The following is a 24,278-nucleotide window of genomic DNA, read 5'->3' as shown; positions in this document are numbered from 1 at the left end:
TTTAAGTAAGAATTTAACAATAATAACATTGATTTGTCAGACTTGGACAAAAGTGTTACAAATGTCCCCGGTCTCCTCTACTATGTCCAATTTGAGAGCCAACATCAAATTATGTGGAACTTTGCAGGAATTATGGATATATTACGCATTTCCTATCTGTTGAATTTAGACGTTAGCAGTGTCCTGATATTCAAATTATGCCAGGAAACCCGTTTATTTTCTAGACTTCACTGTCATACACTATTGGGTGACTCACTGATTTTTTCTTTGGTAATAACATACATAACATAAGCTATAAAGGGTACATGAGCATTAATTTTTGTCTACATGGCCAAAATTAAACTGATGGAATCTTTGCGCCATTCGGTAGGCCTACAAGGGTATGAAAATCAGACTATTACTAAATAGATTACAATCTCTAAAGTTGATTCGAAAATTGATGCTCGTTATTTTCTCATTAACAGACAATTTCAAGCCCTTTAGTTTTGAGGGAAGTTCTAAATTCATATTATCTTTCAAATGCCGTTGGAATATAACCTTTTCATGTTTTTGGCCTGTTTATATATCTTTACTTCTTTATGCCTTAGTTCATTCTCTTCCAGTCCAATATTTGTATTGAATGATGTCTATGAATCACAGTGTGTGTGATCCGGTTCAAAGTCCTAGGATTTGTATCCCCCTCCTTTTATAAATGTTAAATCTTGTCGACGTACAGAAGAAAAGCCCCACGCTTTCAGATCATGAAGTCAAATAAAACCTGCCTTTGTTGACAAAGGGATGAAAGATACAACTAGGAAGGAGGTCCCTTTGACTGTCTCGTATTTTCATGAGAATGACGTAACAGGGATTTTTCTTTAAAAAGAAGCCGTTGCCGACAAGACAAAATACACGATGAAATGGATATGAATTACAATCTCTCGCTCTACCTGCAAATACAGGTAACCCAAGTGAATATATTCATGTAATAGTACAGCGCTTAAGAACATCTCTATTATATGTTCTATAATTATTAGTATTACCGTAGTATCATTATCATTATTATAATTATTATCATTATCATTATCATTATCATTGTCATTATTATTTTCATGATAATTATTAATATTATTGTTACTTTCATTTATTAAGATGAATGTTGATCATGTTAAGTGATCATTTTTTGTCGTATCAAGAAAATTATGGCTACAAGGTGTTCCTCATAACGACAATTGAAAAGAAAAAAGGTAAGAAAGAAGGCTCAGATGTATATTTTCGCACACTTTCATAATCTTGTTTTTTTCATACCACCTCATGTACAGTTAGAATAAATAGAAATATATTTCTTCGGCTATGGTTTTATTGCATGTCATGTTTCTTTTTAAATCGCTTACAAGTAGACAATATGTAAAAAAATAAACATTACCCAAAAAGATAAAATCAAAAGAAAAGGAGAAAGGGGAAGAAGAAGAAAAAGAAGAAGAATAACAACTGGAAGAAGAATAAAAAGGAAATAATGAGAAGAACTGAAGTTACATACAATGAAATGGTTATTAGGAAAAAGGAGGAACTTGAAAAATACTACATGCCTTAGCTAGAGAGATTGAATAATGACTTGCACATAAAATGTTCAACCTTTGATCAGAAATAAAATCCGGAAACAGTAATTATATTTTGTGCGGTGTACTTTTTAGCGGTTGAAGGACTTTAAGTGTATTTGAATACCTTCAACAGGCCTGAAAAGAGCTATAACCATGACAATGGCCAAACATTCTTGATAATCATGATAATATAGTCAATGGCCTCGTTGAACGTTGTTTTTTTTCAAGGTCAAAAGAATATTTTTTATTTGAATATGTCATTTCCTTCAGTTTTTGCAATGTAATCGAGCTCTAGTTTCCTCCATGAACAATCGTTTTCTTTATGGCATTGCCTCTTCCACGTATCAGAGGCGCTATATCCGGGTTAGTCCGAATCTAGATGTATAAACAAGGCATAAAGGCAGGCGCGGATTCAGGATTTCTTAGGGGGGGGGGCCCACTTTTTTTTTTGGTCCGAAAAAAAATCGTAACGACTCAGCCAGCCGCTAAATAAGCGGGGGGGGGGGGGGGGGGGGGGGAAAGAGGACACTTATTTTTTTTCGTTTTGTTCCGTTGGGGGGGGGGGGTGAGGTCACCATTTTTAGGTCAGCCATTGGCATATTTTTGTTTATTTTTTTTAAATTAAAAAAAAAAAAAAAAAAAATCACAGAAAAGGGGGGGGGGGGGGAGTTGCTCCAAAATACACACATAAAAAACCGAAGGGGGAAAACTTTTACGTTTCATTAAATCATTAGAAAAAGAAGACAATTCGTTGTATAGTTTTTTACTCATAATCCTCGTCTTAATTCATCCCCCTCTCCCGCGCAAAGCTAGGAAGCTTTTACGTTTCATTAAATCATTAGAGAAAGAAGACGATTCGTTGTACCGTTCTCGAAAATAATCCTCGTCTGAATACAGGTTTTACGTTTCATTAAATCATTAGCGAAATAAAACGATTTGTTGTACCGTTCTCGACTCTTAATCCTTGTCTAAATTCAGTTTTTCCCCCGCCTCGACGTTTCATTAAATTTTTAGAAAATGAAGACGATTCGTTGTTCCGCTCTCGAAAATAATTTAGTTTCCCCCACCCGCGCAAAGCGCGGAAGCTTTTACTTTTCATTAAATCATTAGAGAAAGAGGAAGATTCGTCGTACCGTTCTCGACTCTTAATCCTTGTCTAAATTCCTTTTCCCCCACCCGCGCAAAGCGCGGAAGCTTTTACTTTTCATTAAATCATTAGAGAAAGAGGAAGATTCGTCGTACCGTTCTCGACTCTTAATCCTAGTCAAAATCAATCCCCCCCCCCTTCCGCGCGAAGCGCGGAAGCTTCGACGTTTCATTAAATTATTATAGAAAGAAGACGATTCGTTGTACCGTTCTCGACTCTTAATACTTGTCTGAATTTCAAATATGTTCTTTGTCTATTCCCTTTTCTTCCTACGTCCTCTTCCTTTACACTCCTCTCTTTTTTGGCCGGCGTTTATTGGGGGACCACCCCACCGCCTGCTGTCAGATGAACATATGTTGATACCTTGTCCGCCCCGGAAGCTCAGGGTTTAAGGTTTTAATTTACGGTCAGATTAGCATTCAGGGGTCCGCCTTAGCGCCCTAGACGGGGTCCAGGGGGCAGAGCCCCGGAAGTTCAGGAGTTTAGGCACTTAATTACGGTCAGATGAGCATTATTTTGATACCTAATTGTTACAATGGCAGGTCACTAATTGGCTAGGGGTTCAGGGGGCGGAGCCCCGGAATCTCAAGGGTTTTAGGCACTCAATTACGGTCAGATGAGTATCGAAGGGCCCGTCTAAGGGCTCTTGGTTGGGTCCAGGGGGCAGAGCCCCCACAAGCTCAGGGGTTTTAGGCGTTTAATTACGGTCAGATGAGCATTTTTGATACCTTATTATTTGTGACACTAGCAGGACACTATTTGGCGTGGGGTCCAGGGGGCAGAGCCCCCAGAAATCAGAGGTTTTAGGCATTAAATGACCGTCATATGAGCATCTAAGGGCCCGCCTTTGGGCCCCAAGTGGAATCCAGGCGGCATTTTAGGCATTAATTTTAATCATGGTCAGATGAGCATATTTTTTCTTTCTCGCTCTCTTTCTTTCTATTTCTCTTTAATATACTTTTTCAAAGAAAGTGTGGGGGGAGGGGCTCGAGGATCCCGATCCCCGCCGTTCCGCGGGCCCTGATATGTAGGCATCTCAAGAAGCATTTTCTTGCCTGGCTGTAAATTTAGGAATTTGTCATTTTCCAACAAACGCATGAAGTGAGGAAAATTATCTCATTTCAGCATTATTTGTTAACCACCGTTATGGAATTATAAATAAACCACGTTTAAATTCTATTTCTCCAACCCCCCCTCCCCTATCAGTATGCCAGTGGCCCCCCCCCCCTCCGATCTACACCTTGTTGGCTGGAAAAATTGCAACTGATATCCCTTACCTTTCTTCATTCTCTTTTTTTTCCTTTCCCTTTCTCTCCTCTTTCACTTTCCCTTCCCTTCCTATTTAGGTTTGCTGGGGGGGGGGGGGGGGGTAGGGGAGGGGTATGGTCATTTTGGTCCCCAACCCGCTCCACACATTGTTGGCGGGATTAACCGCAACTAATCTCCGCTTCTTTTCTCCCTTTTCTTTTTTTCTTCCTCTTTTTGTTCCTTTTAGCTCTCCTCTTTTCCTTTTCCTTCCTTCTCTTTTTTTTAGCGGGGACGGGGGGGGGGGGGAGGCTAGGGTCTTTTGCCCCCCCCCCCTCGATCCACAACTTGTTGGCGGGAAAATTGCAACTGATATCCCCCTTCTTTTCTTTTCTTCTTCCTATTTTGTCCTTCCCTTTATCTCCTCTTTATCTTTTTTCTTTCCCTTTCCTTCCTTCTCTTTTATTTTTTTATTGGGGGGGGGGGGGGGGGAGGGGGAGGCAAGTCCTTCCCCCCGATCTCCTTCTTCCCTCTTTTCTTTTCTTCTTCCTCTTTTTTCCCCTTTCTCTCCTCTTTCCCTTCTTTTCCTTCTCTCTCTCTCTCCTTTTTTTTTTTTTTTTTTGCGGGGGGGGGGGGGGGGGGGCCAAGGCACGCTCGGCCCCCCCCCTGGATCCGCGCCTGCATAAAGGTATAATGTTTTCGTTTATATCGTATAGACAGAGAACGGAATCGTAATGAATCGTGCATAACGAAGTGAAAGACATATCTTTTTGTATACCCTTTCCTCTTACCTGCCAAAAAGCACCCTAAATATCTGTTACTTTATTCTCAAATGAATATCTTATTACTGTTACCAAGGTTACGGCTAAAACGACAATTCCACCGTGTGTATACATTAACTTCAGTTCTATTTTGTCTTTTATATACAATGTTGTTACATTGTTCTATGTCATAATTGAATTTAAATGTACTTTGTACAGGTTTAAATATGTTTATATTGAAAGGGGGGAAACAATAAATGAAATCAATCAATTCAAATCAGATTTGAACGTTGTAGAATTTGATGTATTCACACGAAAAAGACAACGTCGATTCGCCGCTGTTTTTAGAAATATTACAACGGGTCAAGCTCGCTATTCATAAGGACCGCCATTCATAAGAACCACTATTCGTAAGGACCGCTACCCATAACGGGGGACTAAACGAATAGAGGTCTTTTATAAATAGGGGTCCTTATAAATAGCGAGCAGACCCCATTATTACAGTGTTGTAGATATTGGGGGTGAACTTTTTGAAGTAAAAAGATTGGGTTTGTTTGTCGTACTTTTATAGAGCATGATTTGACAACTTGTTTTAGTTACCGGAATAAGCAGCATAGAGTCTGACCGATAGAGGGCGTTGTGGTTATATTTAATCAAGTACGGAAGGAAGAATGAGTGTAACTGATCTGAATATTATTGAATAGACCATTTCGTAGTTAGCACAGGCACTGAGGCACTGAGCAAAATTGCGTAATTGCGTTTTTAGATATAATGTTTATAATAAATACAGATATGTACAACATAATAAATAATTGTTAAAAAGGAGAGAAGTCGAGAAATACCAAGGAGAGGAAAACAAAACATCTTAGGCGAACAGAGGCTAAGGAAGGAAAGGAAAGGAAAGGAAGGATACTTTGTGTGTGCGTGATTTAAAAGATTTGTTCAACATGAGTAGTGTAATAGTCTTATGAGACAGGGAGAATTAATTAGCACCTAATTAATGAGTCATGCATGACTCATTAATGAGCCATTCATTGCTAATTAGCATTAATTAAAAGAACAATAGATTAATTAAGAGATCCTTCCGCCATTTCCGTCTTTGATTAGTATTTTTCCTCTTCGACCCATTCATAACGAATGAGCATGAATTAAAAGAACAATAGACCAATTAGGAGATCCTTCCACCATTTCCGTCTTGAATTGGCGTTTTTCCTCTTTGATTGTCAGAAGAGAGGAAGTTTTTTAGGCGTTGCGATTGGATTATTTTAATTGATCGTCTTGCTTGTGATTGGTTAACGAAGACCCATGCTTGGTGGTGATTGGGTGACTAATTAAAGGAGTGCGTTGTGATTGGTTGAGGGTATGGTGCATAGAGACGTTGTGGTCAAGAGACTACATATACCAGGGAGGTGTTGAGATACAAGGTACTGTATTCCGAGTACTGAGTTACACACCGTTGAAAACATCTCTATAGCATATACCACACGTACCTCTTCATATATAACCAAGATGGCCACTCGCTCACCGAAAAAGTCTACCACTAAAACAGCCACCATCCACAACACTGTGTTAAATACGCCTAAGGTCAGGATGATACAGAACAACGCCACCAATGTCTTACATCGGGCTAGTTTTTCAATGTCTCCGGTGGAGCAGAAAAAGCTCAAACCAGCAACCCCTCGTGGACTCTTGGCAATGAGGGTAAGTGTCCATAATTGAGTATTATATTCTATGTGCACTCTGTTATACGTTACTGTCTTTGAAAATAAGAGTATCTTTGCATCAATGGATGCAATTAATCAAGCGAATTGCGTGAGAGAAGTGAAGCATGCGTGTGATTCCAACAAACTTATTTTAAAACAATTATTTTTTTCATGGTGTTGTCTTTTTTTAATATATTTTTTATCATAGGCACATGGTGACAGAAAAAGCGAAAGTTGGTTTACGGTGAAGGAAGAGGCGGGGTGTCATTTTAGTCGGGAGATAATTAACGTGGATAAATGTAAATTTGAAGCAAGTTCGAAACCATTTCATTTGGGTGGGAAGCGTTTTGCTGTAGTCAAGAAATTCAGGGGAGTCCCATACGTGAACATACGAGAATCATGGGTGTCGATCCCGGGGGGGGGGGGGGGGGGGGATGGGGGGGGGGGGATATATCCCCCCAATATTTCAGGTGGGGGGATGGCCTGTACAATCATTCCCCCCCCCCCAATAATTCACCCTCAAAAAAAAAAAAAAAAAATAAGAGAAAAAATAATGATGAGAGCCTGATGAGAGTAAGTTAATGGTTATTACTCGCAAGATGACCACCAATATACACAGAGATATATACAGAGATTTTGCTATCTCATTTTCATAATACATACATATACGAAGTAAATGAGACATCCGTATATGAGACAAGAATAAAATGAATTCTCGATCATACGGTTTCATCAGGAATTGATGAATTTATTCAATTTGTTAAATCGACAGCATCATAGAAATGCAGTGCGCCAAATGCAAAGACGCAGCATTAAAAAGCAACGAGCTAAATGTTAAGCGCGAAGCGCAAAAGTAGCAATCTGCAACATCAGACCATCCTGGACAATGTATACATAGATGAACTCTGTGACGAATTCGTGATGAGATCGGAGACAAGGAGAAAGATTTTCGGACATTAGTATGACTTATAAGATAGTTCACTAGTTGTTATGTTGTTTCCGTTCACCCTTTTTAAAATTCACGTCATTGTATCTTTATTTTTATTTTATTTCCTGATATTTCCTAAAACATTTTTCATTTTTGGAGAAAGATTATTATGTCCAGCTTATTTTTGTTTTATTAAAAAGCTGATGTAGGCCTATGTCACTGGCGTACTGGTTGGTTCAACCCCCAATAAAATCCAACCATGAATTATTTTCAATTTCATACAAGTGATTTATAAACGTTCGTGATATCACATGATTTTCAACAAAATTCGCGTTTCTCCATTTCTGTTGCAAAACTGACACATTCCCAAATAGCCAGGAAAAGCATATATTTTGTATAGTCACTAATGGGCCAAATTAGTGGCCGTTAACATTAACAGTAGTATACAATTCCTTTCCAGAAGCTATTGCGACAAGCACTACCGGTGGATGCTACCCACCACTGTCTTGGGCTGTGCATGCAAATATTTGCGAACGAACGTTCCATACATACATCATGTGAGGAAACTGAATTTAATCAAGGATTAATATAGAGAACAGTACAACGAATCGCCTTCTTTCTCTAATAATTTAGTGAAACGGCAAAGATTCCGCGCTTTGCGCGGGAGGGGGGCAACTGAATTCAGACTAGGATTAAGAGTTATAATTAAATGAAACGTCAAAGTACACGATACAACGTATCATCTTCTCTTTCTAATAATTTAATAAAACATGAAAGCTTCCGCGCTACGCGCGGGATGGGCGAAAATGATTTCGGACGAAGATTAAGAGTAATAATCATATGAAACGTCAAAGCTTCCGCGCTTCGCGCGGGAGGGCGGGGGCGAATTGCACTCAGACAAGGACACGATACAACGAATCATCTTCTTTCTCTAATAATTTAATGAAACGTCAAAGCTTCCGCGCTTCGCGCGAGAGGGGGAAACTGCATTCAGACAAGGATTAAGAGTCGAAAATGGCACTTCGAATTGTCTTCTTTCTTTAATAATCTAATGTAACGTCAGAGCTTCCGCGCTACGCGCGGAGGAAGGGGGACTTGATTTAAACATTAAGGATTAAGAGTCGAGAATGGCACATCGAATCCTCTTCTTTCTCTAATAATTTAATGAAACGTCAAAGCTTCCGTGCTTCGTGGAGGAGGAGGGGGGGGGGGAACCCCCCTCCCTGCACCCAACCCCCTAGGGAGCGCGCTTCGGTTGCTCACTACCACCCCTTAAAATTAAATCCTGGCTACGCGCTTGGGGAGGGGTGCAACCTGCCACACGCTTCTACCTCTTGATTGCTTTGATCCATTGCCGAAAATATTTTTGGCAACTATCATCCCCCCAACCACGGATACAAATCGACACCCTTGACGAGAATACTACAACATGAAGGGTACTAACAGGATGCTCTCGGGGCAGAAGGGTATCAATTTAACGGGAGAAAATTGGTGGAAATTGGTCGAGGCCAAATTTGAAATCAGCGATGCTGTCAGAGAATTGAGTAACGTGAAGAAATAGCTTTACATCTTGATGTGTGTTTGGTTTTGACTTTTTGATAATGCAACATATCAACAGAAAAGAAGAAGGTAAAAAAAGAAGAAGAAGATAATTAAAAAATACCTGACTGACGCTCCTCCCTTTTCCCGTAACCAGGCCACAATCGCCGAAATGAATCTAGAGCTTCCAACATCCTTGCTCACTGCACATGGGCAGCTATCTCTTTCATCAATACTCACACCAGAAGTCACGATCATCGGATATTCTCCACCGAGAGCACCGGTTGTCCGCCGACTGCGGAGGCAGAATGCAGTTATAGAAGGAGTGACTAAATCAAGGGGAACACGCAGACCTCCATCTCCAGCAACCTCCTCGGTTCAGATGGAGGTAGACGTACCTGAAAAAGTCCTTCAAAGTCTCCAGAAACTCAGTAGAAAGCTCAACTACGAGGAGGAGATAGAGGTGGCTGCGGAGGAGGAGGAGGATAGTCTAGACACAGATGTCAGCATGCAGGAGATGGAGACGGCGAAAGATGACATACATCATCCTGTAACACCTGTCCTCATGGCCGTCAAAGCACTGTCGGGTCTTTTAAACGAGGCGGTGCATCGGTCGTGCACAGGATGCAGACTCAACTATCCGAGCCAGAAAGACCACGATGACTGTATGTGGCTGGAGTGGCCAGACAGGGTAGACAAGCATATCGACGAAGCCATCACCAAGCTCACAGAGGAGCGATACTTTCGCTTTATTAACATGGTTTACCTCGTGAATGAAATGTTTGAAGAGGAGCTGGACGCTTGTGTGGAAGAAGCCACAATTTTTTTTTCACAACGAACTGAAAAAGAAGGACGTTCAGTCATTTATCATAAGCAAACCAAAAGATCTATAACTTTAACCGGACATTTCGAAAAGTGAATTTCATATATAGTTGACACGAATTAGTAATGTAAACAAAAAATGACCAACCTTTCTGCACTTTTATTAACGCTATGGCGTCATTGGTTTTCTTAAGACACGTAGAGATATGTGTCTTTTGTAATGTCTAATTAGTGTAGACGCAAAACGCGTACCGGTATTGATACCAAAAAGAAGGAAAAAAAGCGATTGCAAATACCGATTGAGAACAAATACGGGTTATAACAGGTTGTGGAATCGCTAACTGCAAATGATTTTTTTTAAAACAGAAACATAAATAATTTGTACGACAAAACGACAGAGCATTTTTATGCTTATAGACGTTATGATATTCGTATGACAGAGTAATATCTATTTACGTCTTGCTTAACGTCTCGCCTTATAAAGAAGTTTTTGTAGAAAAGTATCCATTGATTTAGCACTAAAATGATTCAATTCAAACTGAGACTAGGTCTATAATTCAGTTTCTCCTTCCTATTTTTCTGCTGGTGTTTTAAACAAATGAGGGCGCTAGTTCAGAAGTCTATCCAAACTTTGACCCGTAACTCCAGCGTGGAGATACCCAACTAAAAACATAGGTCTACCCCAAATGAAGTAAATATTCATCAAATGTCCAAATAAAGGTCATGATTTAAAAGTTGCATATACAATTGACGTTGGGGTGCAGGCGTGCGGGTGTGTTCAGTTAGCAAAAGCCAGAGTTTAACGGGTCAAAAATGGATACAAAAGTACACTAGCGCCACTTCAATTTTTGCAGACAGTGGAGTGTCATTGCTAGACATTGTTAAAATCTTTTTTTAAACTGAATAATGGTCTTTTTTCTGTGAAGGGGGATGATATAAATCACAAGATATAGGATTTTTAGATTTATTTAGATTTTAGATTAGCAATTTACTGATCTTGCTGATGTGTTCATTTTATTTTTGATCAATGCAATATATAAATTTTTAACCACTAAAAGATGTGTTTTTCTTGTTGACAATAAACTTGATAAATTGATAAGATGCATATGCTGTGCATGTTGATTATTACACAACTCCCAAAAAGATAATAGAAAGTGTATGTTAATTTGTGCATGCTGTCATGGATGCGGTGTGAAATATGACCAACAATAAATCGTTTATGGATCATTATTGTTATACCTAAATTACCTATCCACTCTTCTTCTTGACTAGGATCTGAAAGACTACATGAGACAGGCAGGAGAAGTCGCCTTTGCTGATGCCCACAAGCAGCACAAGAATGAAGGGTAAGTGCAATGAATATTCAAATTAATTGTTTAAAGTGGGGTAGAATATCATTTCGACATAAATAGCCTAGAATAGCCTGACCATGCAGAAAATAATAACTATATGTTCAGTTTTTTTTAACCATCTATATCGTAAAAAATCACTAATTGTAGAATATCACAAATTTGAGAAGCAGTGAAATCATTGATAAATTGGATCCGCTCAAGTATATGTTTTAAGAATACATCCTCTAAATTTGCCTAGGGGATGAACTACAGGAGCGTATCAAGAAATCCTTTTGCAATATTTTCCCCACATGGTAATAACTAGTATACCCCCCCCCCCTCCCCCCAAAAAGGAGCTCACTAATAATCATTGTGGTCATGAATCAACAACCATCTTTAAATCCTGTACAGCCATTTGAAGTATAGAAAAGCAAAAGCAAATATTTGATTGTAAAATGATCAGCAAATGAGGGCTTTAATTTTAGTGCTGTAAATCAGACGCTATGTTCGTGTTCGGTTCGGCAGAGTTCGGCAATTTTTCACCCGAACTTGGTTCGGTTCGGGGTTCGGTAATATAATAGCAGTGAAGTCGCGACCACCACTGGATAGGCATAAATCACAAAGGCGGAAAATGGGAAAAAAAAGTAAATATAAAATGAGCAATCATGACATGAAAATTAGGTACAAAATGACAAGTTTATTAGCTTGCAAAAACATTTACATTTTTCTGCCGAACATCCGAACCAGGCCTTTGTGTTCGGTTCGGTTCGGTTCGGAAGTGCCATGTTCGGCGAACTTCCGTTCGGTTCGGCGGTTCGGCGGTTCGGCTACAGCACTATTTAATTTACAGAATGACAATACATTTATGTTCTTTCCTTTCCTTGTCCATTGACAGAATCGTTGAGTTTGCTACATACAGCGACATGAAGAATGCAGTTGAGAAGCTTGATGGAACAGAAATCAACGGACGTCGCATCAAGTTGGTGGAGGACAGACCCTCATCATCATCTAGGAGAAGGTAAGAACTTCATGATCATCTTTCTTTAGAACACCCCATGGATCAGAACATTTGTCAACAGCAGAAGGAAAAGTTTCCGGACATCTTGATGTATTATACCATCTGTTTCCCAAGTAGTTTGTGATTTTCAGCTTTTTGTTTATCACCTTGCAAATTCAACCTGCTAGTTCTGAGTTATGACCAAATTTATAGGATGACTACATTTCTTTTCCAAGAATACATGTGATTTCTTGGATTCTGTCTTGAAAATTGCTTCATAATTTGTATTTTAATGATACGATGATGAATTAAGATTATCAATTTTTTTTCAAAGGTCAAGGAGCCACTCCAGGTCTCGCTCTCGATCTCGCCGTCGCTCCAGGTCTCCCCGAAGCAGATCCCGAAGCCACTCCCGCAGCAGGTCCCGATCTCGATCCCGCTCTCGCAAGTCCAGGAGCCGAAGCAAGAGCCCTAGGAAGAGCCCGAAGAGGAGCAGGAGTAGGTCTCTTAGTCCAATGAAGCGTGATAGCCGTAGCCGTTCAAGAAGCAAGTCACCCAGGAATAGCCGTAGCCCTTCACCTATTGAGCAGAACAACAAGGGAATGTCAAGATCCAGATCTCCTAGCCCTCAAGATGATGATTAGACTGGGTTTGTTAGACGGAAGTCATGGTTTGGCCAAATGTAGATGTACAGTTGTTTACTTTGTGAACTTTGTAAATTGACAATTCATATCAGTGACTGGAGTTCAAAACGCTTTGGCTCATCGCTTTTTACATCATATAAAATAATTCATTATAACATGTTGAAAATAATAAGGTAGATCTGTACTTCAATGTCTAACCTGTTGTCTGAACCATTGCTGCCAAATATCCTTTTGATGACTTGCCGATGACTTGTCAGAAAATTGGGAATAGAAGTCTAAAAGTTTTAGTTGGTGGCTTTGGCCTGAACTTCTTTACTGCAGAAGACTAATTAGAACAGGTCAGGAGTAAGCAACAGTCCATTAGTACTCATTTTTGTCAGCATGTTTGAAGTCAAACCTGAAGAAGGAATACAAATCTAAATATTTTTACTATTTTAATTGTTGCCTTGCAGCATCCTTAGTTTTGAGAAGGGATAACATATCACCGAGTCGAATTATCAGCTGCATGACATTTGTACATTTATGATGCCCTTTGTATATTGTATCTTTTCAAATTGTAGAAATTCTTGAAATTTGTTTGGAGTGGAGAGTTCTAGTACTACTGCTATGAAAGAGCTTTATATCTTTTCGAGCAAAACCTGAACAGTCCGCTCTCTGCAGAGACAGCATTTCCCTTCTCAGCCCCTTGCTGTGTCATTCAAAGGTTCTGTAATTCATATTTAGGCATTTCTGATTCTATTTTTTGCTTTAACGTTAATGTGGAGTTGTTCTAATTTGTGTATTTTTGTATGTGTCCTTTCATTCTGATAAGATACCTTTTTGGTGAATTTGAAATGTTTGTGATCTGGAGAGCTATTGTTAACATTACCCTCTTCAAATTGTTCTCTTTTTTTTAGCTTTCTTGTACATGATTTTATTTGGGTCATTATGTTGAGCGCGAGCGAGGGCCTCTTGACAAGGGATCTGAATTTCTTATGTTTTACATTGTTTGGCGAAAATTCCGACCCAAGAGAAGTAGGTGAAAGTCATCCAATCAGAGAGAGCTACTATGACGTAATATCTACCGCTCTGAGAGCGAGACTGACCGCCTGCCTAGTTGTAGTCTGCAAGCACAAACCCTGATCAGTCGTAAAAGAGAGTCTGTACTATAAGACTACCATAGGCCATGTATTACAGCTGCTCCTGACCTATATTGGTACAACCAGTAGGTACCATGTTGTTGTTGTTTTAGTTTTAAGGGCGTGTGTCATTCAATTATGAATATTTACGCCAGTAGGTAGCTGGGCTAGGCTTCTCTCAAGTCACAATGATTTTTTGATGAAGTGTCAAATTAGGGTCTGTACTTGCAGACTATCCTAGTTGGGCAATCCCGAAACACACACATACACACACACAATCGCAGCGGTCTAGACATGCATAATTCAGTAGGAAATCGGGTCTCATGAATATATAATTCAGATCACTTGTCAAGAGGCCCTCGCTCGCGCTCGGTTTCTCTGACTCGCTTCGCTCGCCAGAATTTACGGACTCCGAAAACTCGAGGGCCATCGACAACAGGCTAGCCGCGCGATCGCTATAGGCGATTTGCATGCTATGCGCGCGCGCAATACAAAAGTCGTACGTTGAATTTGAACGCAAAGACGTTTAGGTTGAACGTTCTCACCTTAAAAATCTAGAGATTAATCATTTGATTAGTTGCAGCTAAAAAAAGAATCTGTCGCTCATTGTGTTTGAAAAAAATAAAATCGTTAAAAAACTTGAAAAATACCGGAATTTTCTCCCGAAAATACAAGAAACAAATACTTATCTGTGGTTTTATGTATGATGAACAACGCATGCGCAGTATTACCATAACATGACGGTACAGCGGGAAGTTCGACTAATGAGTTACGATATCCTCATCAAATCATCCGAAAGTCATTGAGATATAGGCCTATATAGGTCTAGTTTTCCCCAAGAGAAGCGATTGATTATATTTGATTAATGTCTTCCAGTACTGCAGTAGATTCTAATGATATTCCCGTGAACCGATCGCGAGCAAGCAAGAAACCAGCCAGATACAGCGATGATAAATTGAAGGTGAGCATGAGTGCATGACTGAGACGACCGTTGGTTGGTCGTTACGCAATACTGACTGACTCTCTGAGTATTTTAAATCTAGAATTCTAGAATCTACGCTAAAAGTTATTAGATGTGAAATCCATGGATACAGGTTCTAAAAATAACCTAGGGATGAAATTGGGTGAGAAATAATGAAGATATTAGGCCTAGTCTACTGCATTTCATTCCGAAAAAACAGGAAGAAGCTGATTTGACAAGGGTCCAGAAATCCCCATTTTTAATTTTACTTTTTAGAGTTGATGTTTATCAAAATTGTAATTAAAATATGTTTTGTTGATATCATTGATAGGTCTTTCACTCTATGTCATAATCGTATCACTCAGTTACTTATAAAAAAGTGATATCAATAAAAAATAATCATAGACTATCATTAATTATCAGTCAGACACTTTTTAGTTTTTACTAGTTTTACTAGAGTCTAAAACTTTTATTTTAGACTTTTAATTACAGTTTCAGATCCAGCCTCTAGACCGTCTAGTCTAAAGGCCCTACTGTTACTAATTAATAGGCCTTTAGATTTCTAATACTAGATAGTATTAGTAGTTCCCGTTCATCTATTTTGTAAAATAATTTAAATAATTTCTAGTCTAAGGTCTAATTTTTTGTTTTCTTTTCTAGAATATGCATGCACTCGTCGCGTTCACAGTCACACTGGATAAGATGAAGAGCTAGTAGAGGTTGGTTTTGAGCATCAAAGTTCGGATGGTGGCCGGACATGAGGATCCATGGTTGGGAGGCGTACGATGAGGCTAACAAGAAGTGGTAGCTTGGCCTTAGCTTGACAGGACCCGTAAGTTATAGATTTGTATGCCTCCGCCCACCAAAGGTGGCAATAATGGCCCAAATTCACAATTCAAATATTAATAAATGAACCTCCGACTGTATCACGCCTATTTTGGGCTAAATTTAGACAATGTGTCATGTACATGTAAATGAAGATGTAAACCATGGGTTAAATTCAAACCTCCTTGTGTGTCTTTGTGAATTATTCGGGCCATTTTGTTTCGGTTTGCTGCATGCATGTCCGTCCGTCGTGTTTTCATTGTTGCAATAAATTAAGAAGCAATTGACGAATCAAATTCAAACCTGGCTCACGTTTGTATTTATATCACGGGAGTGACGATGATCTGATTAGATTTGAGGTCACACCGTCACAAGGTCACAAGGTCACAAGGTCAAAGGTCATTGTATACATTAGAATAGAATGGTTTGATTCTTGCAATAACTTGGGAACCATTTGACAGATCAATTTAAAACTTGGCTCATGTATGCGTATGCAAGTGACGATCTAATTAGATTTTGTGTTCAAGAGGTCAAAGGTCACAGAGGTCATTTTTTTTTAGGTCCTCATTCTTTCATAAAATTTCAATTTCACTTCTCAAATTCAAACTTGACACAAATACTATAATACAAATAATATAATCAATGATAAGTAAAACATGATACCAAATGATTTTATTATATTTTTATATCATCGATAATGATATGTATGTCATGATATCAGTTATCACATTCATCTTTAGTATCCCATTCATGCATGCCTTTTTTCTAGGATTTATTTTATAAAATGATTTAAATCATATACATTTTTGTTTTCTATTCTAGAATATGCACTTGTCGTGTTCAGTCACACTGGATAATGTGAAGAGGGTGGTTTTGAGCAGCGAAGTTCGGCAGGTACATGGCAGGAGGATGAAGATCGATGGATGGAAGGCGTACGATGAGGCTAAAAAGAAGTGGTACTCTGTTGCCTTGCTTGAAAGGACCCTAAAAATGTAGATTTTTTAATGTTAAATAATCGCCTTTGTTATGCCTCCGCCACCGAAGGTGGTGCCGGAGGCATCATGTTTTCGGGTTGTCCGTCCGTACGTCCGTCCGTCCGTCCGTCCGTACATCCCGTTTGACCGTTATCACAATATCTCAAGAACCATTTAAGATTTAAACTTAAGACTCCGGAATAGTATTTATCACCATAGGAAGACGATCTGATTAGATTTTGGAGTACGTAGGTCAAAGGTCACAGGTCACAGAGGTCAACTTATGAAATTCCTTGTATTGAGTTTGTTAGCGCGATATCTCAAGAACCATTCGAGATTTAAACTTCAAACTTAAGGAAAGTATGTATCACCATAGGAAGACGATCTGATTAGATTTTGGAGCACGTATGTCAAAGGTCAAGGGTCACAGAGGTCAACTTATGAAATTCCATACATTGAGATTGTTATCATGATATCTCAAGAACCACTGGAGATTTAAACTTCAAACTTAGTGATAGTGTGTATCACTATAGGAAAACAATCTGATTACATTTTGGGTCACGAGGTCAAAGGTCAAAGGTCACAGGGCTCATTATGTATGCAAAAACAGCTTGTGATCGCGTTATCTGAACAACCGATTGATGGATTCCTGCCAAACTTTGGTCATGTATGTATCTTGCAGAGCTGATGAACTGATTAGATTTTGGGGTCACGAGGTCAAAGGTCACAGCGCACATTGTGTATGCAAAAACAGCTCGTGATCGCCTTATCTCAAGAACCGATTGATGGATTCCTGCCAAACTTAGGTCATGTATGTTACTTGCAGAGCTGATGAACTGATTAGATTTTGGGGTCATGAGGTAAAGGTCAAGGTCATGCGGCTCATTATGTATGCAAAAATAGCTTGTGATCGTATTATCATTAGAACAGATTGATGGATTCCTGCCAAACTTAGATCATTTATGTATCTTGCAGAGCCAATGAATGGTTCATAAGATCAAAGGTCATGGGCTCATTATGTATGCAAAAAGTAGCTTGTGGACGCATTCTCCTTAGAACTGACAGATGGATTACTATTTAACTCAATAAAATCTTGCAGAGCCAATGAACTGAGTAGATTTTAGGGTCATGAGGTCAAAGATTAAAGGGTCATATATGTATATGAGAAATTGCTTGTAATCACGATATTCTGAGAACATGTTAATGGATTACAATTGAACTTGAATTTGAAAAATTTCTTCCGTTTCGGTTTGTAAAATTGCTCTATGACGGAGGCATCATTTTCGACTGCGCGCAGTCGAATTCCATCTAGTTGAAAATAAAACTCTTCTCCAGACTTAATTGCGACTTTAACTTAGTTTGCATGTCATCTAAGTCTTTCACATTACTCTGTTATCTGTCAAGATCGACTTCAGTATGTGAAATTGACTATACTTTTCAAAAAGCTCTTCTTTTATGGCTTTTTTATGGGCAGCATCCAGAGAACTTTATTTCTGAGCATCGTGTTGTTTGAGCCAACAGTAACATGTCATGCTGCTCTTGGCAATTCTGAAAAGCATCACTAAAAAATTAATAATTACATTTTTGTTCTGTTTATGTTTATATCTTTCAGCAATTCATTGCGAGAAGATCAAAGGGGACCGGACACAAATCAGCTGAATTTTGGCAGGCTCTGAGACTGAGAGTAAAGATGGAGGGAATCAAATATAAGGCTAAAAATATGTTAATCTTCTTCAGAACGCACAATGTAGATTTCGACCAAACTTGGCAGGAGTCATCCCTTAAAAGTAAGGGGATCTTAATTTGTTCAAGTGGGGGGTGGGGGGGGGGTGTGCACTGCAGGGGGACCTAGGAAAACAAAAAAGCCAAATCAACATCATTGTATCTCAATTTACTGAAAAAATGATCAAAGTGCCCAGCTTGCAAAGCTGCATGCTCAGGTATGCACAAGACCCACAGGTCTCTAGTCTATTACTTTTTTGCTTTTCATCTTTAAGTACCGGTATTTGTGTATTGGAGGGGGGGGGGGTAAAGTATAGTGTCCATCAATGTTATTTAGTGTTTTTTGTTTATCAACTGCCAAACAATAGCTGCCTTCTGCATCAGTGTGTTAATAGATGTACTTTTCATACATTTAATTATATTCAGGGCAAATATTAACCTTGCCTTTCAGTAGCTTGCCATAACGTGTATACTTGTGAAGTAATGCGTATATGCACATTATTGGAAAGTGTTTTTTGTATGTGCCAAACAGATTGGAGGAATGCCATGTTTGGTATTTATGATACATTTTTATGTATATTTATTTAATTTAACAGAAACCTATCTATCACATAGAGTGAGTCAACTCTCAGCTGCCTAAGTCGAAGGTGTTATGTTAGTCTTTTCTTTTCATTTTCCATTGTTTTGACCTTGCATTAGTCAGATGTGGACACTTTTAACAAAAAAAGAATATGTGTATACCACTGTTTTTAGAATTCTTACCCAAGATTCCACCATTAGTATCAGCGGTGACTGATTTCATAACTCACTGATTGAGCCCATGAAAATTATACAAATTTCATTTATCTATGCGCCCAATACTTGTGGTCTAATAATTATTTTCGTGGCTGTATATTGTATATTGTATAACTATTATTTGCCGAAGGTAAACCATTTTTTCTTTTTTTATATGAACTATGTGCTACAATTCCCTTGCCTTTCAGTTTATTAGGATGCATTTTTTTCTTCTACATTTTCCTTTTTATATTTTTATATTCATCTAGGATAAAACAATATCTCGACATCAGCCAAATTTTCAGGCATCTTGTATAGGGTCCATGCTTTTTCCATAATCAGCTGTACAAATTCACCAATGAATATACCATTAAATTCATGTTCCAGATCGTACACTGTATATATTTCAATAATTTCAATTCTTGTGGCTTTGTCCATATAAATTCCACTAATCTGAAATGTGTGTGTATTGTCAGCTCTATTTTTAGGGTTGATGTGATTGTGAGAGGGTTATAGATGATGATATAGAGGGTGTATTGTGATGGTGACCGCAGTGTGCCACAACTGTTACAAGACATTTGAACAATATGTACATATTTTGTTTATTTTTCAGCTATTTTTAGCGGATCCCATAACATCTAAGCTGGATATATTTTTAAGATATTTTTTTCTATTTCCCATATATTTCCTTCCTATTTTCTTGCTAATTCTTGGGGTAACAAAATAGTGAGAAAATATATTTTTCATGTATTTTTTATACAGTTTTAGACTATTTATTCGTATATTTTCTGTATATTTTACTATTTCTTCGCTATTTTTAAAGCGTTCCAAAACATATAACCTAAACATATATTTTTTTGCTATTTTTTCTTCTATTTTTAATCTATTTCTGGACTAGGCTATTTTCAATCTATTTTTTTAGAGAGTAGAAATAGTGAGAAAATATATTTTTCATATATTTTTTCTACCGTTTTAAACAAATTTATTTCATATATTTTCTGTATATTTTTCTATTTTTACGCTATTTTTAAAGCGTTCCAAAACATATATCCTAAAAATATATTTTTTGGCTATTTTTTCTTCTATTTTTAATCTATTTCTGGACTATTTTCCATCTATTTTATATATATATATATATATATATATATATATATTTTATATAGTTTTAGACTATTTTATTTTGACTGGGGCACAGCGCCTAAATCAGTTGTGCTGTTGTCTGGACGGCCAGGCAAGCGAGGTTTTTGATGGAATTCAGGAGCGGAACCCGGACCTGAGTTATTTTTCGGTAGTGCGCCAGCTGGAGGGCCGGTTTGTATACCGGGAGCCTCCAGAAGCCACACTGTTGGATTTTAATACCGCTGTAGTGACCAAACTCGTTTTTACCTTTTCAAAACTTGTTTTTTCATTTAAGAACACCGTACAGCATATTGGGTGTGTCTAATTTAAACATACGTGTCAGACCCGAAGCCTAATGACTTTAATGGTCACGTGGTTTGGGTTTACTTACGTTAAGGACGAAGTAGTCCCTTGATTATTTATCTATAAATCGTTTGTAGGTAAAGTTAAATGTACCATAATGAAATTATGATACTTTCTCATGTATGTTTTATTGTTCTTTTTCTAAAATTGATTATTATACTTAGTCCAGAAGGATGTGCATTCATGCTCGAAAAGTAGTCCTTCTAGACGGGCGCAATGTCAGGCAAGGCCCTGATGGGCATTTTATATAACGGACATTCGTCCACTTGCTTTAAGCGAAGCCGGTAGTACGTTTCACTCTACATCATCCGACACGCTTAAGTTTAAAGCCGTCAATGTACTAGCCTGTATAATTATGTTGCACCATTTATACACTATGTACAGATAATTGAACATATTTGATGCTATTGAGTTTTACTTTGCTACCAGTGTTTATGATATCGTAATATACGAGTCGGTTCAATAATTGTATATTATGTAATGAGATGTTTTATTCACTGTACGTTGGAAACGTACTGAGGCATGTTAAATGTATTCTTCTGTTGAGTTGTTTACGGGATTGATGCGTAGTCTGTAAGTATCAGACTCGATTTATATATAAAATGGGGATTTTACAACAAATACTGATTTAGATGTGAAAGTCCATATTATATGATTGATGTTTCATTTTTTTTCCTACTTTAGCCGCTGAGGTGTAACGTGTCTTTATACACACCAGTGACACCACGCTACAAAGCTAGGCTACAACAGACGATGACGTAGTATTTTCCTTACCCGTGTGGCACTTACGTCTAGGGTGAGTTGCGTAGGAATATTTGTGTTATGTATTCAATAATATTGATCGGAGTCAAGACTGTTTGATATCTATACATGTATTTAAAGATAGTATTGAATACTACGTATTTATTTCTTGGTGTGTTAATTGAATTTCAATGTATATGAACTGAACCTTTGAAAACTGTATTTGTCTACAGAAATCTGATCACAATCAATAATGATGACTTGCATGATTTCATTATGTGATTATGTACTTATGATGCTTTTGTTTTATCTTCTGTACAAGGGCAGGGGTTTCCGTTTTTTTATTTTAAAAAACGAATAGACTTCATTGAACTCGGCGTCCCATATTCTTCATTTCGTTTGGCTATGATTTAAAACGGTGGAGCACGCGTCCCACACCGCCAAGCAGGGACCTTCAGAATCCTTGCTGGAATGGGCGGACCAATTGCACCGGCTAGCATCCCGGGCATTAGGGACTTTTAGATTTGCACGTCAACAGCTTTGACTGCAACGTGTGACGTCATTTTAAGGCACTGCGCATGCGTTACGTGGTCTCAGTCGGCGATCGAGAATGCGTCAACCTTGATTTTCCTAAATCTAGTACATACACATACATACATATTGATATTTATATAGCGCCTTTACAGGCGCGGATCCAGGATTTTCCAATAGGGGGGGGGGGGGGGGGGGGGGGGCGGAAATTCGAAATTCGCGCAGACCGTTATTTAAACTTACCAATACGGTAACCCGACACATGCTCCGCCGACGATTGCTCCGCCGACATTTACTCCGCAAAACGCGACAATTGCTCCGCGACATTTGCTCCGCGACATTTGCTCCGACGTCAAATGCTCCGCCGACAGTTGCTCCGCCGACAGTTGCTCCGCCGACAGTTGCTCCGCCGACAATTGCTCCGCCGACAGATGCTCCGCCGACAATTGCTCCTCCGACAATTGCTCCGCCGACAATTGCTCCGCCGTCAATTGCTCCGCAAAACGCGACAATTGCTCCGCCGACATTTGCTCCGCCGACATTTGCTCCGCCTGAAGCGACACTTGCTCCGCCGACATTTGCTCCGCCGACAATTGCTCCGCCTGAAGCGACAATTGCTCCGCCGACATTTGCTCCGCCTGAAGCGACAATTGCTCCGCCGACATTTGCTCCGCCGACAATTGCTCCGCCGACTATTGCTCCGCCTGAAGCGACAATTGCTCCGCCGACATTTGCTCCGCCTGAAGCGACACTTGCTCCGCCGACATTTGCTCCGCCGACAATTGCTCCGCCTGAAGCGACAATTGCTCCGCCGACATTTGCTCCGCCTGAAGCGACAATTGCTCCGCCGACATTTGCTCCGCCGACAATTGCTCCGCCGACAATTGCTCCGCCTGAAGCGACAATTGCTCCGCCGACATTTGCTCCGCCGACATTTGCTCAATTGATGAGCTGTTTGAAATTAACTAGGAGGTATGCGCGTATTGGGGAATGTGGCTTGCTGCTCTACTTTAAAAAAAAAAAAACTTCCCATGACATGTAATGAGTGTTTAGTGTACATTATGTGGGACGTACAGTGATAGATGGAAAGTTATTTCAGTATATTCGAAATGACTTTTAGGCAACTGCTTTTTCCTCCCACATTATCAACATTCATTCATTTCATTTCATTTACATAATGTCATGAAATGCATTCAAAAAATGAAGAAAAAAAGAAAGAAACAAAAACAACCCGTGAAAAAAAAATATTGTCGGCGAAGCATTTGTCGTAGTACTAGTAGCATTTGTAGTTTATGGGACACTTTTTGGGCGGAGCAAATGTCGTCGGAGCAAATGTCGGCGGAGCAATTGTCGCTTCAGGCGGAGCAATTGTCGGCGGAGCAAATGTCACCGGAGCAATTGTCGCTTCAGGCGGAGCAATTGTCGGCGGAGCAATTGTCGGCGGAGCAAATGTCGTCGGAGCAATTGTCGGCGGAGCATATGTCACCGGAGCAATTGTCGCTTCAGGCGGAGCAATTGTCGGCGGAGCAATTGACGGCGGAGCAAATGTCGGCGGAGCAAATGTCGGCGGAGCAAGTGTCGCTTCAGGCGGAGCAAATGTCGGCGGAGCAAATGTCGGCGAAGCAATTGTCGCGTTTTGCGGAGCAATTGACGGCGGAGCAATTGTCGGCGGAGCAATTGTCGGAGGAGCAATTGTCGGCGGAGCATCTGTCGGCGGAGCAATTGTCGGCGGAGCAACTGTCGGCGGAGCAACTGTCGGCGGAGCACCTGTCGGCGGAGCATTTGACGTCGGAGCAAATGTCGCGGAGCAAATGTCGCGGAGCAATTGTCGCGTTTTGCGGAGTAAATGTCGGCGGAGCAATCGTCGGCGGAGCATGTGTCATGGAACCACCAATACTGACAAGGTCATATTAGAAGCACTGTACTTTAATAGTGTACTGGTACCTACAAGCGGGCACAATTATTTTGGAAAGGGGACATGCTCACGTCACATCTCTTGTCCGATATCAACATTCCCCGTTTTCAAGTTATGCTCGCGCGCAATTTTTTTGACATTTCCATCAGTGGGGGCTGAAGCCTCTTGCCCCAATATCTATTTCCTGGTTTAATAATTTGGCGAGTGAGCGGAAATTTGAGCTTATGTATGTTGTGAAAAGTGTTACTTGTCACCAAAATATACGAGATAAGATATAACAAATGCATATTGGTAATTTTTAAATTTTCGGGGAAAGAGAGGCTGCAACCCCATCCCGCATTAACTGCAGGTGTTTTGAAATCAAATCAGACTCCCCAAAAAAGTATTAACCAAAACGCACGAATCCTGTTTCAAAAATCCAAAAAATGTCAGCTTCAGAGGGGGGCACATTACCCCTCAGACTCCCTCTAAAAGTATTAACCGAATCGCACGAATCCAGGTAAAAAAAATCAGCTTCAGAGCTAGAGAGGAACCCCCCCCC

The 24,278-nt window shown here is 39.5% G+C and overlaps 2 protein-coding genes and 1 long non-coding RNA gene across 4 annotated transcripts; all 3 read left to right on the top strand.

The window, feature by feature from the left end:
• Positions 1-5,911: 5,911 nt before the first annotated feature.
• Positions 5,912-10,759, top strand: LOC105437261. Its single transcript, XM_011663668.2, has 2 exons — positions 5,912-6,431; positions 9,058-10,759. Exons 1-2 carry the CDS (start codon positions 6,240-6,242, stop codon positions 9,817-9,819), a joined length of 954 nt encoding a protein of 317 aa, XP_011661970.1. The 5' UTR covers positions 5,912-6,239; the 3' UTR covers positions 9,820-10,759.
• A 215-nt stretch (positions 10,760-10,974) lies between these two features.
• LOC115924018 (serine/arginine-rich splicing factor 6-like) lies at positions 10,975-12,703 on the top strand. The gene is made up of 3 exons (XM_030985554.1): positions 10,975-11,068; positions 11,949-12,071; positions 12,385-12,703. The coding sequence occupies exons 1-3, from the start codon at positions 11,010-11,012 to the stop codon at positions 12,692-12,694; spliced, it is 492 nt and encodes a 163-aa protein (XP_030841414.1). The 5' UTR covers positions 10,975-11,009; the 3' UTR covers positions 12,695-12,703.
• Positions 12,704-13,756: 1,053 nt separating this feature from the next.
• Positions 13,757-21,828, top strand: LOC115924019. 2 transcript variants are annotated; one of them, XR_004064132.1, is made up of 5 exons: positions 13,757-14,773; positions 15,434-15,605; positions 16,421-16,554; positions 18,185-18,359; positions 21,235-21,828. It is a non-coding gene; the product is annotated as an uncharacterized LOC115924019 (long non-coding RNA). The 2 variants fall into 2 exon arrangements; XR_004064133.1 differs by having other exon boundaries at positions 16,421-16,590.
• The last annotated feature ends 2,450 nt before the right edge of the window (positions 21,829-24,278 follow it).

This window comes from Strongylocentrotus purpuratus, unplaced genomic scaffold, assembly GCF_000002235.5.
Source record: "Strongylocentrotus purpuratus isolate Spur 01 unplaced genomic scaffold, Spur_5.0 spur5_scaffold_15, whole genome shotgun sequence".
NCBI lineage: Eukaryota > Metazoa > Echinodermata > Echinoidea > Camarodonta > Strongylocentrotidae > Strongylocentrotus > Strongylocentrotus purpuratus.
This window is presented reverse-complemented; position numbering and strand designations above follow the sequence as displayed.

Bases quoted from the DNA above. Each gene is read 5' to 3' on its own strand.
- LOC105437261 (XM_011663668.2), top strand. From the start codon at position 6,240: ATGGCCACTCGCTCACCGAAAAAGTCTACCACTAAAACAGCCACCATC. The intron at 6,432-9,057 runs GTAAGTGTCCAT...TCCCGTAACCAG, and splicing joins GTGGACTCTTGGCAATGAGG to GCCACAATCGCCGAAATGAA.
- LOC115924018 (XM_030985554.1), top strand. From the start codon at position 11,010: ATGAGACAGGCAGGAGAAGTCGCCTTTGCTGATGCCCACAAGCAGCAC. The intron at 11,069-11,948 runs GTAAGTGCAATG...GTCCATTGACAG, and splicing joins AAGCAGCACAAGAATGAAGG to AATCGTTGAGTTTGCTACAT. The intron at 12,072-12,384 runs GTAAGAACTTCA...TTTTTTTCAAAG, and splicing joins TCATCATCATCTAGGAGAAG to GTCAAGGAGCCACTCCAGGT.